Here is a 16,320-nt window from a genome sequence, read left to right as displayed (position 1 = left end):
TATTTACTTGGATTTGAGTTCAAGACATTAGTTTTAAAATGCCTGCTCAACTTGATATTTGTCATGTCCTTTATTAAAACTTAAGTAAAAGACGTGACCTTGACCTCGTAATAACAAACGTTTACAATCAGATGAAAGAGAAGACAGAGAAATGTAAGTGAAGGAGATACAAATGCAGAGAGATGAAAGGAGGGGAAATCATATATATATATATATATATATATATATATATATATATATATATATATATATATATATATATATATATATATATATATATATATATATATATATATATATATATCTTACTATGATTAATACAAAATAGCTTTGCCACGAGGAGTTGTAAGAATGCAAATGCAAAAGGTGCAAAGAATTATACTAATTAATCACTTTATCTTCATTAATCTAAAGGGTACTGAACTTCCAAAAGCGAATCTAAATGTATGTTACTTGTTTGCCAATTAATCATTTAACTAAAATTATTTTCCTCCCCTCGTATTAAATAATTTATTAATATAGCATTCTATTAAGATTTCCGATCTTTGACTCATATATCCTGAAGATATATTTATATCATATGCTTTGAGATTCCACGAGACTAAACGTACTGGTGCATGGAAATACTCACTGATTACTATTCCATGTTCGTCAGGCTTAGTTGAACTACTTTACTAAATTTAGCTTCATCCAGCACATTGTCGATATCCTCTCAATATATATATACATTAGTCACGATACACTGGGTTTGTCATGATATATATTTGTATTACACAGCACTGTGTTTAAAAAAAATCTAAATAATGGTTTGTCTGAGCAACACACACATTGATTAACTCAGACATCATAAAATCTCGACACTGGGGTTTGCAAGTAAGATCGGGCTTCAGAGAAAGCATGTATGTCAAAAGTTTTATCCATTTAAAAATATAATTGTGGCCTTCGTTACAACAGATAGCTATATTCAACTATTGATACTGTGTTATTGATTATTGTACGTTGTTGTAATTCCACGTCAGGTTGCACTTTTTCTTCGATGATGATAACGAAGACAATGATGATGAGAGAAGAGTAGTAATGGTAATGGTAATATTTCATCATTCATTCGTGTACAATGTAGTAATTCCACGTTACGTACCATTCATTTCGCTGTTGTTGGTGATGATGATAATGATGATGATGATGATGATGGTAATGATGATGATGATGAGAAAGATAAGTAGTAATAGTAGTAGTAGTAGTAGTAGTAGTAGTAGAATAATTTGAATGTCGGATACGGTAAAGGTTAGAAACCTTAAGTTTGATGGCATTTCAGGGCATGGACTGAAATAGCGAGACTATGTATTCGACTTCCTTCGGCCACTGTCGAACAATATTTTGTGCATCATGCAAATGTTATACTACTGTTTCAAAACCTCTACCGCGCAGACCTACCGGTACAAGGTCCTTGTGGCCCAGGTCAATGCTGGAGTACAGGGCGTTTACCTCCTGGCAATTGCGATGGAAGAAAGACCTAGCAAGATAGTGATGTATCAGCAGCTCTCGTAGCAAGTGGTATAATGGCGGATCACATACTGGCTTCAAGCAACAGTAAGCGGGAATTTTAAAACACACCCCAAGCGTGAAAACCTCACTCTTACCCAACGACTACTTAACGGTTAAGGAGAAAACGGCACAGATCGTCCAATTATCAAACGAGAAATAACAGTGCAATTTGCTGAGATAGAAATTCCTCAGGTGTGTCAGCAGAGGGATTAATCAATAAGGTGCACGCCTCCAAGACGAAAATATACAGTGAGACCGAATGAACATACAGCCCAGGCAGGAACTGGAGTAAAAAGAAAGGAAATATTATCGAAAAAGAGAATACAAGAAGTAACGAACTGGGGAAAAAACGGGTTGCCCAAATAAGAAAAAGTTGGTACGAGAAAGGCATGGAAAGAATCAAAACGGAGATATTCAAATCTAGGGCGGAATATAAACAAGCAACCGCTTATGTTCGTACTAAATGCATTTTTGAATCAGTACATGTGGGAACCTCACCAGGAGCAGATCATAGAGAAGTTGAGAGCCATTAGACTATATTCCGAGTAGCCTAAGATGTGTACTCGTTAAAAGACTTGAAGGAAATTCTGATGAAGTTTTAGTTTTGGATTAGGAACAATTGCTTCTAGAGGTAACATATCTTCGCCCAAATTTGTCTTACTTCCATAAATAGGTGTTGTAATATTCATACATTATTACGTACAGTTAGTTTATTAGAATTAAATCTTCCGCGTATAGTTGTGTTATCGACGCATCGCAACCTAGCGTACAGCGAATTGTTATTATGCCAGATTAACGTATAGTAGATTGTTGGAATAGAATCGAAGTGGATTGTGAAATTTACTGCTATGTTGCATCGTAATGCCTAACTGAATTTATTAGATAATTGTGTTGGAACTTGTACTTGCTTTATCAGTATATGAATATATAGACTGAATTATGCCAAGTTAGTCACTGTTGGACTTAAGCACACATAATTAGGTATTTGTATGTTTGTATGTGTCTTTCATAATTCGTAGGGTGGGGAATGCGTACGATCGCTATTGATGATGATAGTTTACTATATCGAGAAGTTAACAGTTAGGGATGTGTATGCATGAATTAAAAATCGTTAATAATAATATTATTCTAGCACAATTTTAATAGAACAAAGCGTGTGTGGAGTGCGTGAGTTGACCTGTTAATTTATTCGCTATTATTCTGATGACAGGTATGTGAGAAAGTCGTGACTTTTCTTGAGATTAGAGCAAGGAGACAAGAATACTCGTCCCTTCTAATTCTACAAAAAGCTTTCCGGGTGGGTGTTAGAGTTCGACGCCCAAGGATTGGAAATGACATATATATATATATATATATATATATATATATATATATATATATATATATATATATATATATATATATATATATCGATTAGTGATGTTGAATTTTACTCTAATGTGTTTCATTGAGAATAACTGAGCTAGAATTCACATGGTAACTGAATGCAATAAGGGAATAAATTAAGTTCATATGCTGTTCAATGAGGATGAATGTGCACAGATTACTCCGGCATGCAAAGGTGTGCCCTGAGAACCTTATCAGTAGTTAGTGTTCGTTTGATTTACGATGTGACGATACCTGACGTAACAAGAGAGCATATGATTTTCTATGCGAGTAGTAAGTACCTTAGAAACTAATTAGCTTGCCTATTGGTATATTTTAAAAAGGAAATTGTGATTGTTGTTGAGACCAGTTGGAAGCATCGAATGATAAGTCAGAGGGACAAATCAACCCGAACTGACAACCAGTGTTGAATCTAGAGTGATCCACAAACAGCACGTTATGCAGTCATGCTAGACGATTGAGTCCGAACACACCTACTGCATTTTATGATGTAATTGGACATATCTGTGTACAGGGAACTGCTAATTGCATTTTGTAATAACGTCTTAGCTATTATTGTCAAATAGAAGTGCATCCTTCAAGCGCCTTATATCATTTTATTTTTGTTTATACAACTGATCAGATTGTTATATTTTATATACGAGGGCTCGTGTTCTATTGCTCAGATCTCTCTTCCATCTACTGATTTCATATTTTTATCAACTCGATCCGTTCAATAACACCGTGGTCAATCATCCTTAGATCACGCCAATCACCACCACCACCTGCACCACACAACAAACAAAAGAAAAGTGTCACAGACTAATAAACACTTTACAAATTAAGAAACACACTAAAACCAAATTAAAATAATGTGCTAAAATAATACGTAGTAACACATGCAAGATTCTGTCATAACTTATTGCATAACACTTCCACTTGCGTGATGCTCTGAACTCACATGCTATTGTCTGGGTGTATGGATATCTGAAACAAGTAAACATTTAACTTAAAAAATGACAACAAAAGTGAGGGCAAGGGAACGAAAGAAACGAGTCAGTCGCAATACACAATAAAACAACAGAATATCAAAATTTGGGAGGGATAAGGAATAACATATATAAAGCCTTCGAAATTAGGTCATCTCTAAAGCTAAAAACCAAGTCTATATGCTGGAACGGGGTTGCGAGATGTCCACAAATGACGCTTTTTAATAGTCTCAAATTTCTCTTTCGTTAGACCAATGGTAATCATTGACCAGAACAATTTTCCTGAACGGTCTTGAAAGCCTGCTTTCATTTCATTAGTGCCCCGCTTTCTATAACCAACAGCTACGAAACAGTTAAATTCTACACATGTCAGTCAAAAACGTATACTTGGCTAGATTTGTAGGTTATTTACAGAAGTCAGTAGGTCATAGTTATCATTAGATCAAGAGTTTTCACAGGCCGAAAAAGGGATGATGCCAGTGGACGTACTATATATTTTGACCTCACTGGAGAGTCAATGACCATTAACGGTCATTAACACATCAGATCTTTTGTGGCGCAAATGGCATACTTTGGTCGGTTGGTTGATTGTGGATTTTACGGCGCAGCCGCACACTGAGGCTATACAGCGTCAGTAAAAGGTTATATGATAAAACATAATCAAAACATATTTATTATAAAAGAGCGATACAGGTACCAAAACAACAACGACGACGGTATGGTGAGAATATATGAGAGCTCCCGATCAACGGGGAATTTAAGTGCATTTTGTAAAGGGTAATAACATAACAAAAATAAAATAGGGTAGTAGTAGTAGTAGTAATAATAATAATAATAACGACAACAACGTTAATAATAATAATAAAAATAATAATAATAATAATAATTAGTAGTAGTAGTACTGGTGGTGGTGGGAGAATGCTACATTACATTATAGCTGTCTCTTTAAGAATATCATTCTTGCTTGTGAAATGGTACAGTACCTGAATGACATTGAAGGGAGATAACTGGAGAGATGTGCAGAGTATTACACGGAGATATAACGGTACCAATTGCGTAAGTCCAGATGGGCGGAGCTTAAGGTGGACATAGTACACAATTAATTTTACTATATGTTCTCTACATTTCTTTCTCAGTACTGACCTTTCCACTGTGTGACAATCAATGCAAATCATATCTTAATCTAAAATACCTTCAAAGATGACTTCACGGTGAAGTTCTTGTCAAAGGTTGACCTGCTCTTTTTTTAGATTATTGACTGTCAACATAACAGCATGTAACCAGAACACGAATTTCACTTCCGGATCATCACCAAGGCCTTATTACTCACTGTGCACTGTCGCCAAAATACATACAGACAACAACACCCTGAGCTCATATTATCAAGAATAAACAGTTACCTTTAAATCCCTACCAAAAATGCATAAATAAAACTCTTCTATCACCACCAAAATGAGAGAGGAAAAAATGTTCTAAAAATACACTAGAACTACATTCGTGGGTACTGAACTGGAAGTATTAATTGTGATGTAATTCCTGACGTAGGGAACATTGGATTCAGAATTAAAGAACACTAGCTGTGATTGGTGCATTATGTAAGAGTTGTACTTTTCTGTTAGGCTTTAAAAAAAGTTGAGCCTCTTGGCAACATGTGAGTTTATGTTAATTTCTATCTAGATCATATTTTGTATTTTTGATGATTTTTCTAAAAATATGGTACACATGGCTGGAAATGTGCTTGTTGTGACTAGTTAACCCTTACCCCTGTCTAGTTCCAGTAGAGTTATCTCTCTTAAATGCAATGGAATACCTGGTTATGTCACTGTCAAATTGACAATCTAGCATTGTTCTCTATGACAGTGTGTGACATGCATGCTGCGGTAGGATAGAAAGTATATTTATTTCACAAAACATTAGCATTGAGATATATGGAAAAACAATTGGTACCGTAATACCTGGAAGAAAGGTACGAGACTTTGGTAACCTAACAGTAGGTAGCCGTACAAAGAAATAAAACTTGTAGACGTACGTTCTACCCACAGGTCTGGAATCGATCACAAAAAAGCACGTAATTTGCATCCATGTATAACCTAAGGGCTTAAGTGAATGTAAGGAAGACTGGATGCATCTTTAGAGTTGGTTTCAAGGTTTCAACAACAACCGGACGATCTTCAGACGAATAAAATCGAAACCAATCTTTGTTTGGGATAATGTAAACGAAGGTGAAAATGGCAAACTAAAGCTTGGATAATTTCCATAAAGTCCTAAAAAGGCTGAGGTAAATCTTACATCTCAAATATCTCGCGATTAAATGAATTGCCAGACATCCATTGACAATATCTTGCTTAATATAAGATTTCCTGAAAATTCTGGACGCAACCCAGTTTGAAATTTCATGGGCTTGTACGTATGGCTTGCCACATATAATCCTTACTGGTATCTGCGCACAAACAAATGCACATGTAGCAATTCGATTCCGCATTGGTCTGCAATTGGCATCGTCTTAACCAACTGAAAGTGCTTCTATAGAAAGAATGACACTAGCAAAATACAAAATTATCAAGAAAGGACACGAGCGAAATAGTATGTAACCGGATAGATGTAAGTATGTGTCTGATAAAATAGAGTATTACTGTGTTTTCTTCCATATAATCAATAAAAATTAATATTGTACTATCTACTTCCACGTTTATTACTGATACAAAATTGGACAGTAAACCCAGTTTAATGCTCTCGTTTGCTTCCACACTGCATAGTCCAAAACTCAGGATAGCCACTTTAGCAAGTTACAGGTACTCGTATGTTACCTTTGTGGAAAGTACCCATTTACACTTCTATGAAAAATACACGTGTGTCAGCTCAATGAAAAGAACAAGTTTGTTGCTTCTATGACAAGTACACGTATGCCACTCCTATGGAAAGTACAATTATTCCACTTTTATTAAAAAAAAGTACACGTATGACACTTCTGTGGAAGAACACGTATGCCATTTCTAAAAAAGTACGCGTATGTTACATCTATGAAACGTATACTTGTGTCAATTCTATGCAAAGTAAACGTGTGTCACTTCTATGAAATTTACACGTTTGGCACTTTTATGACAAGCACACTTTCTAAGAAAAATATGCCACTTCTATGAAAAGCACACGTGTGACACATCACATGACAGGTACACCAATGCCAATTCTTTGGAAAGAACAAGTATGAAACTTTTATGAAAAGAACATGTATGACACTTCTGTGAAAAGTATACGTGTGTCACTTCTATGACAGGTGCACATATGCGATTTCGATAAAAAGAACACTTATTACACTTCTAAGTAAAGTACACGTATCCCACTTATATCAAAAGTATACGTATACCATTTCTTTGAAAAGTGCATGAATGTTTCTTCTAGGAAAAGTACACGTGTCTCACTTCCATGAAAATACACGTGTCACTTCTATGACAGGTACACATATGCCACTTCCATGGAAAGTACACGTATATCACTTCTAAGAAAAGTACACGTACGACACTTCTATGAAAATACAAGTATGACACTTCTATCAAAGGAGGCATGAACGGAACACGTATGCCACTTCTATGAGAAATACACATATGACACTTCTACGTAAAGGAGCATTAAAAGTACACGTAGGACACTTCTATGGAAAGTACACACGTGTCACTTCGATGAAAAGAACACGTGTGTCTCTTCTATGAAATGTACACGCATATCACTTCCATCTACTTGTACTATCTGTCTATGATGATTTCAAACGCGAATACATCCATCAACATTTCATGTCTGTTTATAAAGAGTATACGTGTTTACTATGACATATCTTTGCCTATTGTTAGTAGTATCATCCAACTTGAAGGAATCATCAACGGTCACTTGTAATCTCAAAACATGCGATATACTCCAGCCCGGTGTGCCTGCCCACCTTATATTTTATGGCGCACACTGTCAAATTAAGCATCATCCCTGAATAAATAACTATAATATTTCTGAAAATTCTCCTTTTGCTGGCGTATTGTCCCTAGTTGTAGTTGCTATTACTTGTTTTGTTTCCTGTTATTAATTTCCCGTGAATCGGCATTTGAGTGGACCAGTCAAACTTACTTCAAGTTCGATGTATTTATGCGTACGCAGTGTAAAATCCGCATATGTCTTGAGATGGGTTCACGATTCTCAAGTTAGTGTCAACAGTTCTTCTATGAAGGTGAAGAAACAGTTGAATATGGAAATACTCGTTCACTTCACAATTCCCCAGAATACGCAAAATACCATGATATAATAAAGAGAGCATTGGCGTTTAAAGATCGGATATATTGCCTTCAAAGATATGGAACAGTAACTTCGTATTGCGCTGGTTGGTCCATTTGGTCAGTTGGACGCTTCGGTCAGTCACTGGTCCTATTTCATGTGCGGTTTGGGCACACAGTGTTATGCCGTTTGTTTGTCGTATTCCTTCATGCCGACGGCTCAATCAGGCTATCATCAATAATACAGGCGTTTGTGAGCATGCTATTTATGGCTTTGGTTCCTAATTTACTATTTCACGGATCAACTTGTTGTTCCCTTGGCCTAAAAATGTAGTTAATTAAAACTAATATTCAATAACAAAAACATGAATTTGAAGCTTATCGGGGGTGACATATCGCCCTTAAAATAGTAGTTCCTTTTATCATAACCTGAACAATGTAGAACAAATATTTATAAAATAAACTATTGAGAAACAAACCAATTAACTGACCACATAAATAGAAACTTTTCATTTCATCACAGAGAATGTTTCGTGTTAGAAATTACAATGTTTCTCGTTAACTCAGAAGCAATGTCCTTGACGATATCAATGACAACAATGAAACAAATATACAGAGTTAAATACTGCAATGGAGGAATATACATGGACATAACTAACGCTTGAATTGCTTGAAATGGTAACGATTTACACAGAACAAACAATTACACTGCGTACATAATCAGACATTACCTCAAACTTGCTAAGCTTGAAAATAGCTACAGATGAATACAAGAACCTTCTGCATTTGATACAGTCTTTGGGGCTTTCAAACATATTTTTTTCGGTCATAATAATAAACACCAAAAATTACTCTAACGACTGTCATTCGTGTTTACAACAGACTTTGTCTGTCAAAAATATTTGGACGGAGATTTTGTGTAATGCATTGTTGATGCCCATTGCAAAATTTATAAGGATTCAAACTATTTCATTGAATATCAACATCATAGATGAAGATAGAAATATAATTTTTCACAGTACGCCTTTAGCACTATCTTTTTCCCGCGTAGGTATCAAACGTCTCGTGAGCCATAGATAGGCGCGCATAATTTAAGTTATTGATTTTTACATTAAATAAATACTTGTGACGTGATATATATATATATATATATATATATATATATATATATATATATATATATATATATATATATATATATATATATATATATATATATATATTAGAGGTTCTAGAGTATTTGGTTTACCTTTGAATACTGAAAGAAAATAAATGCGAAATAGGTAAAACTGGGACATATAACAGAAACTGATTTAAGCCTCAGTGATAGTAAATTAAATTCATTTGTCTTGAATATTACATGAATCATTTATTCTCAGAATTTTGCTGATCCAGAACATAACGTTGATGCAATGAATATAAATTTAGTAAAAGACGCGTTTATAGACAGATACGTTAATTTTAGAAGATAACAATGTGAACGATTTAAAACCTGGAGATAAAACGTAGAAAATAAATTAACTCAAATCGAAAATAGTTGCCATGAAATAGCTAACAAAAATAGAAGACTTACAATGTCAGATTGGTGATAAGATAAAGAGCTTCCCGATGAACACCAATGGCTAGAAATATAATCAATAATTCACATATTGCTATTTAAGTATTACTAGCAGCAAGAGAAAGAGCAAGTGAGGGATCAATACTAAACTTCCAAAAGTATTTGCGTACAACGAACAAAGGGGAACTAATGACATTGATGCATAGATTTTTTGGATTGTGCCATCCCGAAAATTTAAATAAAAATCACTGGAACATTTTAACACTTTGCAATCAATACTAGAATTTTAATAAAGAGATTTTAAAAATGAGATCAAAGGAAACATTTTACAAATAATGCACGATATTAGCCAAATATTTACCTAGCTAAATAACAAGAACGATGCTAACAATTATACACCGTTAAATTCTGAACACAGAATGATTTAGAGAATAGGTGACATTAAAATGGCGTTGATGCAAATGTCAACTTGAATAAATATGATACGAATCCCCGATTTCCCTATTACATATCTTCGCAAGAAGATCAAAACTATCACGTCTGTTGCATTTACTTTAAATTATATACTGAGGTTGAACAATTTTAAACAGATTTTTAAAGAATATATAAATCTTTTGTTGATTGCGAAAAGACAACGACATACGTGTAATACAATATAGTATTGACCAAATAAACGATGAAACGATTGAGTATAGAGCTAAAAAAAACAAAAATGTAATTATTAGTGAATAGAAAAAAATGAAATGGCAGACAAAGAGTTACAAGTCTAAAATTACAGCAAACATTCGATTAAAATTTACATTTTATTGATTACAGACATACAATATATAAAGCACGGCAATATGCAATTACGATGAAAGCAATCGAGCTTATATGCCAATGTTATTAGCTTGAAATTCCTTTTCTTTCAGTATTCATATTTACACTGGATCTGAGGTAAATAACCAAAATTTGGCTTACCTTTTAGATATGGAACAAGACTGTCTGATAATTAATGTGCAAACAAAACGCACGAGAACTCTGTTTAAAAGATTAATAACTGCATTTGGATTATCAAATGTGTGCAAAATGTGTGCTAAATGTATTGCTTATAACTACAACAAATATAAATAGATAAATAAATGCTCATAGCACTTGCAACGCATGACCAGCAATAGCTAATGGTCTAGCATTGACAAAAAATTGACCATTTGTTTAATTTGTATTTGGTCCAGATGGTAGTTTCCCAGAGAAGAACAGAATCAAGACACCAACCTACCTAAATTGAAAATTTAGAAAATAAAGGTTGATGAGTTAGTACATGAGCAATCTGTGGGATATTTTTAAGTGTTATTATTCGCTCGTTTAACGACGTGATGATGATCATATAAAATGTGAATTTATCTAATATGCTTTTAATGGGTGTAAATGTGTCATTTGCTCACAAGGTTGTATAAAGAAATGATCATTGGTCGTTGCTTCAGCACAGTATGAGACAAGCCTTGTTGCCGAGATAACAGCATATATTTAGCACAGACTTTAATTACGTGTACAGAACAAACAATAAAAGGGCATTGCAGGGTAAATCAACATTTCTTTCAAGCAGAAGAAGATACGACAATGAGTTTAATGTACCATTCCTATGCATCGTCAAGTCATACACATTACTAGAAGCATTAACCCTGAACCACCTGCACAAGTTTGCGAACCGACGCTAACCATAAGTATATTAACTGTACCGTGAGAGCTATGAAGTTAAAAGAGGAAGCTAATAATTTAGTGGAAACCAAGCCTTGAAGACTGCTTGCAAAACGAAAGTTGTATGCCTACATTATGTGTGGTTAGATGTTTAGGTTGGAAAAATACAATGAAACACGACATCAAGAACTATAAATGGTAGACGTGACGATTAGGAACAGGTACTGTGCACAACACATGTAGTATATTTGTAATGTCTGTTGTGTGCGGAGAGAAGTTTAGAATTCCACTTGGCTTTTAAATTTTGTGTTATTCCTTAGGATTTTGATATATAAATATACACTTTAAAAGCGTCTGAAATAATTCAAGGTGGAACCAAAGTCTATAAGCAGGAAACGTTTGCTTTCTGCATGATACGATTACCTTGAATAAGGTGCACCAACGTTTGATAATAAGTACTTAAATTGGTTTCTTCTACAAATATATTACTATGGAGTGAACCAGCGACAATGCAGCCGAGACAAAATGTAACTAACCTCACACTTAACTCTACCAGGATGGGTTTTAAACTGGGGCCTCAAACTCAGTTCACCACGATGGCCACATGCGAACTAATACACTGGTCCAAGGGCCGCATCACTAAAAACGTTTCATACAGTAAAAGCGGCTAGTTGAAGTGTTGGAAACAAGATGTAAACTATATAACTGTGAAGCGATCATTGCATTATTAATTATTTTACAGTTTCCGGGGATAACTCTAGCGTTTACAGTTGTTGCAAAGAGAGTTCTCTCTCTGAATATGTCACATATTTATGTTAGAAGTACAACAGTGCGATCTCCTGACAGTTTTAACCTTTGCCGAGGACAGTAATAGTTGTCACCTGATATAAGCATCATTTGACATAATTTCAAAATCCGATAGTGTTGAAGCCAAATCATTACCAATATCAAATTCATTACTGCAGAAGATGTCATTGAAATATAGTGCAGTTTTATTAAGAGAAACAATAATAGTAATTGAATGGGATTTTGATGAAGATAGAAAATCTTTCAGCTGCTTCCGCATTTATTTTGGCTTGTTTAACGACTGTTGAACAGCTTAAACGTTTACAGGAAACTAATTTCTAACGCAAACTATACATCATTTATATCATCATCGTAATAATATGTCGAAGGGAAGTGCCTTAAGCTTGGTTTTTAAATCGCCATTTGTATATTTACATGAGTGATGTGGTAAATTTTATTCCCTTTCTTGCCTCAACATACCATTCATAATGACAAACTTAAGATCAGTCAATCATTTGTGAATAAGGTAAGGTAAAATATATATTAAATTTAACACTATACTGCAGTCATACCTTTCAAGCCGTGGAAAAAATGTTAAATATTTTTAACCAATGAAAATAGAAACCACTGTTTTTCTTTCAGTCACAGTGATTTTGACCTTTTCACCCACACGTCAACAGGGTTCTTAATTACGCCAAGTACAAGACATCCACAAATCAAGCATGCAGCTATGAAAATAAATGCTTGTGATTTTCATATCTTCTAAGCACGTATGGAATAATTATGTTTTATGAAAAAGGTAACCACATAAATGTATGAAAATGAACTATTCATTATAAACGTACAATCATTTTCAAACTATTGATAGGGGAGTATGATAATGCGGTATATGCGGCGCCTATTATTAAGCGCAATTATAAATCTGTATTTGATAATTGTTTGACTCTTTAATAAACAATACAATAGCCATAATGTTTAACGTTTTTGTATCACGACATAAGGTATTGACAATTCTAACGCATGCATAATAATTGTTTATGGCCAATGTTTATTTTGCTGAGATCTATATAGTTAAAAGAAGTTACAAACATAATATAGTCAACAATAAACTAAACACCATACCATACATGCAAAATCCTTACGACATTATTGATACGACGGAACTAACAATGAAAATAAAGCCACACATAAATGAAACGTAAATCACAAATAATAATATGTGAAACTGTTATTATTAAACATTACAAACCATGGCTTTAAAACTTGAAGAAAGAAGTATTTAGACAAGAAAACACCCGTAGAAAAGAGACATCTGTTATCTGGAACAACCTTTTGCACTCTATCATTGAATTTGTTACCCAATCATACATAATTGTGTCGTGCAAGGAATTTTGCTTGATTTTTCACGTGCACTAAGCCTCAGTTCGGTCATTCCAAACTGGAAAGTAACATCCACTTCATGCTTATCCTTGCTCGGGTTTGGAATTTCTACTTTCAGTCCCCCCAGTAATATGCACCCTGGATCAGTGGTAAAACTGGGATTCTTTTCCGTGGTGTAGTATACATCCAAGTGTAATTCCTTTTGGAAATATTCTCCAGTTAGGTATGTTTTTTCAACAGAGTATCCATTCTTAACTTCTGAGTCTGCTGACAAAATAATATCGAAAACATCACTACATCTTAATCCCGTATCAGAGCTAAACTTTTTCTCCTCTGGATGGGTTCCCTCTATGAAAATCGGGGTGGTTCTTAAGCCATATGTAAAGCGAATAACTCTGGATTCGATGATCTGAGGTAGTCTACCATACAGAACCGCTCCTTTTGCAATGGTTATTCCAGCATCCTTTGGAATGATAACCTTTATTCCATTTTTCCCATCAAAAGCTTCACGGATAACATTTTGTACAAATGGGGACTCAGAAAAACCGCCTACCATAAGAATATAAGATATGCCCCTCACTGGACCTTTGTCAAGTATGAGTTTCATGTGGTCGACAATTTGATCTGTTGCTTGTCGAAAGAGTTTCTCAACCAGGTTTGCGTTTATCACCAATTTGCTTTCAAGCATAGATATTTCTTCGCTGTGGACTGAATCCTCCAGACACTTCATGAAGCTGTGTTTTAATTCTTTCTCACACTTTTTATCCAGCGTTGGTGGAAGCTGCAATAGAAAACAAATAATTTTACTATCGTTCGAACACATCATACGCAAGGTTTAATGATGCCTTTTAATTCTAATCCAGATTATTTATAAAGCAATTGATAGTTTAAGATTCTAACATTTTCCAGTTCTTTCCCCTCAATAAATACGCAAGAACCGTAAACAGCGTGCATTCCTTTCAAAGAACATTTCACATTCTCCGGCACAAATGCAAAGACGTTGCCCTTATTCGTACTTGATATGACCATTCTCGTACTTTTCTGTCCTGTGCGCCAGTATTGCAATTGAAAACAAAGACTCAAACAAGGAGAAAGGCAGTCCTAAAGACCATGCGACGTATGTACCTTAATGATCATATCCTTTCTTTTGTTGTCAAAATTGCGTTTGGCTCCCTCAAATTCATTGAATAGCTCTAAGTAGTCATATGTATTGTCTGTCCTAAATTTACTAATCACAGGACCTCCCACAATGCTAATTAATGTCTGCCGGAAAGCGCTGTCCACCATGGTTCCTCCCCATGGGCCTCCACTGGCTTTAAATAACTCCTTTAGTCTTCCGTCGTCAAGTTTTTCATGAACTGTCATGTCAGCTGTGCCACCTGAAAATATATTTAGATGTATTTAACATTATTAGTTTACATGATATGCCTTTATTCTCACTAGATTTGCTAATACCTTTTACAGAATGTTCTAAAGAGGGTTTGTAAAAGTTACAACGGTTTCCCGGAGACGTTATGATATTACTCGCACTGGTTATTCACTTGAATCCTTGACATGACGAATTGTACACCATCGTCATTATCATGTAAAACAATTGTACGTATTAAAACGTCTTACCAACGGCTCCTACAGAGAGAGCGATGCACGTCCTTTTACTGTTCGTATTGATTTTATCCGTGTGTGTTTATGTAATGAGATTAGTGGCATGTCATTAAAATACCCGGCTATATAACGTCGAGTTAAATGCTGAGTAATGAGAGTGATAGCGGTAACAGTGACACATATAAAATAAAACAAAACTCCTTCCAAGAAATATAACTGTGAACTCACATAAGATAAAAGACAAAACGCAAAAGTATTGTAGAATTTGATTGAAAGAAGATGTATTCATAGGATTTTACGGCACATCAGCATGATACCGTAAAACTAATCCAAATAAGCGTACTACAAAATAAAATTAAAAATAATGTTTATAGCTCAAACGGTATAAAACCCGTTTTAACAGAAATGTTTAGCAGAAACATATTGCCTCAAAATGCCATCCAGTTGTACATCATCAAACTCCATCTTCAATGAGTGCACATAGCGAACCTTCCGACACACATGGTGGAATTCGATAATTTCAGAAGAAAGGGACACTGATAGGTAATGCACTGAGATTAAGGCTCCTTTTCATGTGGTATCTGTGAGTAAGGTATGTTTATCCCAACTGACACTACCACCTCATCTCAAACATTCGTTCACTGTGATCCATGCAATGATTGGTTTGATATTCGGAGGCTTATTTGTAGACAGTTCAGTCCACACATTTTGTCAAGTGCATACACCCAACCTGTCATAATGTAATTTGCTAAATGGACATTTTTATTCCGAAAGGGGTGACGGGAGCGCACCATTGGCCGCGTTAAAGGTTTATATACACCGATTTAACAACAGCAAAATGGTAGCATTTATGGAAAACGATGTCCTATTTAAAATAACACACGGTGGTTTTATACACTCAGTAGCTGGTTTTAAATCCATACTTTTTGAAGGACTGAATAGATTTGCATATTGCTGGAAATCAAAGTATCAGAGATAGATTGATGTTCCATTTGCTTGTTGATAACTTTGAAGCACAATATGTCAGGTGCAAGGTATTTTATGGATGTTTAAATTCGATTAAAATGGCTGCGATAGATAGTTAAGACATCCATACTCAAACCACAGTTGCTAACAGAAATAAAAATCACTTATGATAATAAATGAAAGGGGGTAGAACAAGAAT

General features: G+C 34.8%; 1 protein-coding gene across 8 annotated transcripts in view; it reads right to left on the bottom strand.

Annotated features, from left to right (window-relative positions):
• Positions 1–13,198: 13,198 nt before the first annotated feature.
• The window catches only part of LOC149778685 (heat shock 70 kDa protein 12B-like), a 53,128-nt gene continuing 50,006 nt past the window's right edge, over positions 13,199–16,320 (bottom strand). For all 8 annotated transcript variants that reach the window (XM_089939498.1, XM_089939497.1, XM_089939502.1 and 5 more), the window contains 2 exons: positions 14,679–14,932; positions 13,199–14,334 (listed from right to left, as the gene is read on the bottom strand). In XM_089939498.1, the coding sequence (XP_089795624.1) occupies positions 13,528–14,334; positions 14,679–14,932 (1,061 nt within the window). In that variant the 3' untranslated portion in view covers positions 13,199–13,527. The remainder of the gene's footprint in view (positions 14,335–14,678; positions 14,933–16,320) is intronic.

This window comes from Sinohyriopsis cumingii, chromosome 17, assembly GCF_028554795.1.
Source record: "Sinohyriopsis cumingii isolate HCF-2022 chromosome 17, ASM2855479v2, whole genome shotgun sequence".
NCBI lineage: Eukaryota > Metazoa > Mollusca > Bivalvia > Unionida > Unionidae > Sinohyriopsis > Sinohyriopsis cumingii.
Note: the sequence above shows the minus strand (reverse complement) of the source record. Positions and strands in the feature narration are given on the sequence as shown.